General features: G+C 41.0%; 1 protein-coding gene across 1 annotated transcript; it reads right to left on the bottom strand.

Annotated features, from left to right (window-relative positions):
- Nucleotides 1–319: 319 nt before the first annotated feature.
- Nucleotides 320–661, bottom strand: LOC139317574 (protein LDOC1-like). The gene has a single exon (XM_070944669.1). It carries the CDS (start codon nucleotides 659–661, stop codon nucleotides 320–322), a length of 342 nt encoding a protein of 113 aa, XP_070800770.1.
- Between the last annotated feature and the right edge of the window lie 6,604 nt (nucleotides 662–7,265).

Genomic DNA, 7,265 nt, shown 5'->3' with positions numbered 1-7,265 from the left:
TCTCACGCCGGACTGGAACCACATGGGACTCCTGGCAGGCATGGCGACTGGTCCTTATCTGCAACCGGGCATCAATCCTCAGGCACAGATGTACCAATGCATTGAGGGTCGGAGGGATATCAACCCGGACCAGCTCATCCTGCAACTCCTCTGATAAGCCATCCTGGAATGCATCCATGAGGGCCGCCTCATTCCAGGCTGAATCCTGGCTAAGCAGCCGAAACTCACTGATATATTCCTGCAGTGGTTTCCGGCCCTGCTTCAAGGTCTTCAGTCCTCTAGAAGCTGTCTGCAATCTGATGGGGTCCTCATACATGAGTCAGAGATGTTCACAAAACCCCCTGAAATCGTCCAACAGAGGACTAGCCTGGACCAGCAGGGGCATGGCCCAGCGAGCTGCAGAGCCGGAGAGCAGGCTGAGTAGAAACCCCACTTTATCCTGGTCAGTGGGGAAGTCCTCCGCTCGCAGGCTGATAAAAATCTGGCATTGTCCCATAAAAGCAGGAAACATGGCTTGAGTACCGTCAAACTTATCTGGCACAGCGACATGACATCTTCTATGGGGAGGGGGAGAAGCAGGAGCTTGGAGCTGAGCCATCTGTGCAGATAACAAAGTTACTTGCTGCTGAAGCCGTGCGTTCATGGCACAGAGCTCCTCCATTGTAATAAAGGTTTGTGGATACTTATCCTCGTGGGCCGGAAAACAAACTGTTGTGACCCAGGCCCAAGTAAATAGGAAAATCAGTCAGTGAAAAAACAAACAAACTTTATTCGAACAGCTGAGAATTACTTCATTCCCAGCGTCGTTCAACTAAATTAAAGCAAATTCCTCCCAACACAAATTCCTCAGTCCTATCGCAAACCTTGTCCAATTAGGCAAACTGCCAAAGGCCTTTATTGGCAAACGTTCAGAAGTCACAGATACAAAAATAAATACAAGACATAGACGAAGAAGAAGGCGAAGCTACTAACGTTGTTTTCCGGCAAAGCCCAAATGCCGTTGCTGGTCTGTTTTAAGCCTTATGGGAGGGGCCAATCATCTCTTGGCCCTACTCCCGAGTTGTCCTCTTTGCTTGAGCTGCTCTTGCCTTCTGGCAGCTCTTCTCATGCGTGCATTAGGAACAGGCTCCTCCTGTTCCTCTGCCTCACTCCTATCAGTCTCTGGAGGCTCTGGAGTCTGAACCTCACTCCCCGATGGCCCTGGCCCCATCTCTGCCTCTGACGCAGAGCCCTCATCCGGGCTTTCCCCAGCCTCCAGGACTGGCCCATGTTCTTCCTCAGCCTCATCGCTGTCCAACTCTGCTGCTAGCTCCTCAGGTTGCTGGCGGACCACAACAGATATGGTGGGAGGGGGGGTTCCGGAAACTACGGATAGCCACTGACCCCAATCCACCACCACACAAATGGGGGTGGGCGGAGGGGTCTGTAACCTGTGATAAGCCTGTGTGTCAAGCCACCCAGGACCCCACATTCCCTCAGGTTTATGCTGATCTGGTGGATGTATTCAGTAAAGCAGAATGCGAGCACTTGCCCCCTCATAGGCCCACAGACTGCGCCATCGAATTGATACCTGGGGCAAGGTTACCAAAACCCCGGATGTATTCGATGATGCTACAAGAAATGACTGAGTTAAGAAGGTATATAGATAAGAACCTGGCAAGGGGTTTTATTAAGCCCAGTAGGTCCTGGTTAGCCGCACCTGTACTGTTTCAGGAAAAAAAAGATGGCGGGTTACGACTTTGTGTTGATTTCCTGGATCTCAATGGTGTTTGTGTGAAACATCTCTACCCCTTACCATTGATGAAAGACCTGTTAGTGACCCTTGCGAAGGGCCGTTTTTTTACCAAGTTGGATTTACAGGAGGCATATTATTGGGTCAGAATCCGACCGGGTGATGAGTGGAAAACCACATTCAACTGTCCATTAGGGAGCTACCAGTTCCAGGTGATGCCATTTGGGCTGCAAGGGGCCCCGGCGGTGTTCATGCAGCTCATCAATGAAGCTCCCAGCGCTGACTTCACATGTCTTATTGCATTTTCACTGAGTTCTGTGGCTTGCCGGTAACGGATGAAAGACACAGCTCCAGCTACCATTGTGGTCGTGTCGTGTTGGTTTTATTGTAGTTCCAGCCAGGTCAGCCCTGACAGGCTGAGAGTTATATATTCCTATGTATTAAGTTAATTTCCTTCTAGTATATATGATTCTATCTCTGAATAAATATTGGTAAATATTATTAAATATCCATAAATAGTACTAGTAATAGATAGTAACTACAATAAGTAGTAAGTATTAAATACAATAAATACAATAGGTAGAATAAATACAATAACTATTCATAAATCTAATGGAGAAAAACAAAATTATTAAAAAGTCTACTTAACAAAGTTAATAAATACAATAAATACAATTAGTATTGGGTATACAGAGTCAATAAATCCAAATGTCTAGCTACTTTTTATTTATTTATTTATTATTTTTTATTTTTATTGAATTTGTATACCACCGGGACTTCCGGTTGGCGAGCTGCAGCGACATGGTGCTGAGTGAGTGATCGCCACTCCTCAACACCGTTTGTCACCGCGTTTTGGGGATCCCTTCAGGGGCACGGGTCCTGGAGAGCCCCGCGGACAATAGAGAGAGTCGGGTGAGCGAGAAAGTGAAGTGCAAACACTTCTCGCAAAAACCGGGCGGCTCTGTCAAACCAACGCGTGTGAAGTCAGCCTTTCAATGGCTGACCCGAAGCTGTGGTAGCTGACAACCAGACGGGAAGCAAGGAAGATCGGAGGCTGCAGTGTCGTGATTGAACCGTGTCCTCCCTGCCTACGTGAGAGTGAACATCAGGAAGGGGCCGGCGGAGTCAGGCGAGAAGGGCTTAAACGGAAAAGAGCAGCGACGGAGAGTGGAGTGTGGAGAATAGTTTGAAAGATCACGGAGCTCGACAAGCCGGCATAGAGAACAAGAAATCGAGGACGCTAAATTACCTGCGCAAGAAGAGGATCGGTGGACATAGGGAGTAAGGAAGCTAAAAGAACCCAGAAGAACTCCTTTTTCTCTATTTGCTGGTTAAAGCAGAAAGGTGAACTAAGTTGGAGATTGGACTTTATCTAATTGTGCCAGAGAACAGGAAGTGCAGCCATTGAAGAAGTCTGACAGAGCAAACTGAAAGGGACAGGCACAGAGACGATCTAGCTTCGAGGCTTACCATAGAGTTTTGACAGTGGCAAAGTAAACGTGGGAAGAAGAAAGGACTAGAGGAGACTGATGGCTGAGTGAGAAAGAATACCACCCCTTTGCTTTTGGAAAAATATTGCTTGCCCCCAACTAAAACTTGGATTTCCCCCCCCCCTTCTCCCTCCTTTTTTTTTTGAAAAATCCTTCTTTAATATTTTGATTCTCTGCATATTAACGCTGTTATTAACAAGAAGAGTAGATCTCTATATTAATTAATTGCTTATATATAAGATATATTCTTATAGAGTTTATTAGCTTTATACCTATTTATTTACCTATTTATTCAACTATTTAACTGCATTTGACTATATCTATTTACATTTACCTGTACAAATACTATTTTCATGTATTGATATATTGTTATATTAGAATTACAATACTCACATATATTAACTTATTGGTAATCAGAAGTATAGGAATTTGAATTAATAACCCTCTCTAAGCAGTAATTTAGACATAAGAATTTTAGTTATAGATCATAGATTTACCTAGGAGTTATTGAGTTATTGTGATTTGAACTACTAGGCCTTGAATTAACTACTAATAAATAGAAACAAGCTCCTATTAATCAATTACTATTTAATACACCAATTAACTATTATTATAATCATATAATTATAAGTTATAAATTAACTCGTTATTCACCTAAGACATTGATTGGATGTGATGCAGATTGATAAATTGATATTGATTGTTAAGTTTATTTAAGATAGTGATTGGAAGTGATATAGGTTGATAAATAGATATTGATTGATAAAAAATTCCCCCCCCCCATATTTTGAAGAAGTATAAAAAAAGGTGACTGCCAGTGTATGAAAATCTGGAGAAATATCGAGAAAATAATTAGAGAACAAAAAATAATCTTGAAAGAAATGACGAGCATGTCATCAACGATCCTGAAAACAGGGAAGAAGACCCCCTCAAACCCTACCATATCCATCACCTCCCCGGCTACCCAAAAATCAACGGAAGGATTACAAAAAATGGACAAGGCCATAGCAACACCAACACTACTAACAGTACAATCAACATTGACATTAATCCAAGAAACGATGATGGCCATGCAGGAAAAAATGTCCAATAACCACACTGAACTAAAAACAGATATCCACCAACTGGACCAGAAGATGAATGAGATTCAAGTCTCAATCTCAAACAACGAACAAAGGATCCAGAAGGCGGAGCAAAAAATAGAACAAAATGAGAAGAAACTGGACATGGTAGATCAGACGTTGACGATGCAAAATAAGGAATTAGAAGATTCATTAATACAATTAGAGATGGACAGGGCGTTGTTCTACTTGCGCTTCCAAAATGTGGAAGAAGATAAAGACGAGGATTTAGGAGAGAAGATGGCGGAACTAATTGCAGAAGTACTCCAACAAGACAAACGTGAGATTATTAGAGAACTGGACGACGTCTATAGAGTCCAAACAAACTATGCGAGGAGGAATAGGCTCCCCAGAGAAGTCCACATTAGATTCGCAAGAAAAAAAGTAAAAGACATCTTATACAATATGGCGAGGGACGGACAAATAACATACAGAGGAAAAGAAGTGATAATACTAAAACAGATTCCGAGAAGAGTGAGGGAGGTGAGAAAAGGCTACAGATTTTTGGCTGTGCAATTAAACAAAAGAAATATATTATTCAGATGGCTCCTGCCAGAGGGGATGTTAATCTCCTGGCAGGGGAGAAAAATAAAAATAGATAGCTTGAGCACAGCACAAGACTTTCTCGATCAGTTAAGGGGTGCAGAAGAAGAACAAAGTAGTAAGGAGGAAATAGAGGCGACAAATCTAGAAGAGGAAGAAACCGCGGAGGAGAAGAAGACCGAAGAAGAAGCCAAGGAGAAAAAAACAAGACCAGTAAGAGCCGTAAGACTAAACAAGAACTAAAACCGAGCAAGGAAAACAGGAATGAAGGATCTGAAACTAATCTCAGTAAATGTCAATGGTTTAAATGATAGTAAAAAAAGGAAATTAACATTTACAAAGCTAGCAAAACAAAATATGGATATAATCTGCCTACAGGAGGTCCATATAAAAAAGGATGAGGGCAAATGTCTGGAGTATAAAAAATATGGTAAACTATTTACCTCATTAGCAGAAAAAAGAAAGAGAGGGGTAGCAATTTATGTTAAAAAAGGAATTGAAGCAGAATTGAAATATAATGATACAAAGGGCAGAATACTTATGGTTGAAGTTATGATAGAAAACTCTAAAATGTTACTAGTGGGTATTTATGCTCCAAATAAAAAACAAGGAGAATTTTTTCAAAAGCTACGTGAACAATTAGGGAATATGGAATACAATGAAATTTGCATGATAGGTGATTTTAACGGAATTGTAGACCCAGATAAAGACTATAAAAGCAACAAAATGAACAAAAACAAAAGGGTGACTCTACCAAAAGCCTTCTTTGATTTGGCGGAGGAAATGAACTTAATTGACATATGGCGAACTTTGCACCCAAGCGAAAGACAATTTACATTCTATTCTAACTCGCAACAGTCATGGTCGAGATTAGATATGGCTTGGGTTACCAGGACGCTGGGGTTAGAAATAGAGATGGCAGAAATTAGCCCAAACATCTGGGCAGACCATAATCCCCTGGAAATAAAATGGAGAAAGGTAAAGAGAAAAAAACAACAGAGATGGAGGTTCAATACAAAACTATTATGTGACAAAGAGTGTGTAGAAAAATTGAAAGGAGAAATAAAGACTTTTTTTTGGAGAAAATGAGAACCAATGGACACCCCGCGAAATAGTATGGGACACAATGAAGGCCTACCTGAGAGGGGTAATAATATCTTACACTGCATATAAAAACAAATTAAAAAGAAAATCCAGGGAAGATCTCATCAAACATCTAGATGAAGCAGAAAGGAAACTCCAGAAAATGCCTGGAGATACTGTAGCAAAAGAAAATTGGATGGTGTGGAGACATAAATTAAACATTCTAGATCAAGAAGAGCTAGCCCAAAAAATAAAAAGAACAAAACAGCACTATTTTGAGAATGCAAATAAATCGGGCAGGTGGCTGGCCTATAAATTAAAAAAGGAAAATGAAAAAGGGACAATCCAGATATTAGAAGATGCGGAGGGAAATCTCTTAAATAAAGAAGAAGATAAATTAGAAAGAGCGAGAAAGTACTATGAATCCCTATACAAAGAAGAGGAGACCTCGGAGGAAAAAATAGATCAATACTTGGCAAAGGCGGAGCTCCCGCAAATAACGGAGGAAGAGAAGGAGATGCTAAACGCCAAGATAACAACCGAAGAATTCAAAAAAGCCCTTTCCAAACTCAAAAACAATAAATCACCTGGCCCAGACGGATTCCCAGGAGAAATATATAAAAAATTGGAAGAAATTCTACAACCCAAATTAATGGAAATTTTCAATGAGGTTTTGATGGGCTCAAAAATTCCTGACTCATGGAGGGAAGCTCATGTTACACTGCTGCTGAAAGAAGGTGCCGACCCAAAAAATATCCAAAATTATAGACCGATCTCGCTTCTAAACACTGATTACAAACTGTTTATGTGTATAATGGCAGAAAGAACCAAAAAAATATGAAATAATTGGATTCATAAAGACCAAAATGGATTTCTCCCGGGACGACAAATTAGGGACAATTTGAGAATTGTACTAGATACACTAGAATACTATGAAGAACACCCAGAAAAGCAGTTGGCCTTAGTCTTTTTGGATGCCCAAAAGGCATTCGACAACCTAAATTGGAATTTCATGACCAAGCAAATTAAAATAATGGGATTTGGGCAAAACTTCGAAAAAATGATAAAAACTATCTATGACAATCAGAGGGCGAGCATTCTAGTAAATGGAGACAGGACAAGAATTTTTCAAATCAAGAAAGGAGTAAGGCAAGGCTGTCCCCTGTCACCGCTATTATTCATTTTGGCTCTGGAAGTTCTGCTACGAAACATTAGAAACAACGAGGAAATCAAAGGCCTAAGAATTAGAAAAGAGATTTATAAAACGCAAGCCTTTGCAGATGACGTGGCGCTAAT

This window comes from Pituophis catenifer, unplaced genomic scaffold, assembly GCF_029215685.1.
Source record: "Pituophis catenifer annectens isolate HBS135680 unplaced genomic scaffold, rPitCat1.0.hap2 SCAF_5, whole genome shotgun sequence".
Lineage (NCBI taxonomy): Eukaryota > Metazoa > Chordata > Lepidosauria > Squamata > Colubridae > Pituophis > Pituophis catenifer.
This window is presented reverse-complemented; position numbering and strand designations above follow the sequence as displayed.

What these genes read in the sequence shown, in the direction of transcription:
- LOC139317574 (XM_070944669.1), bottom strand. Translation starts at nt 661, where the DNA reads ATGGAGGAGCTCTGTGCCATGAACGCACGGCTTCAGCAGCAAGTAACT.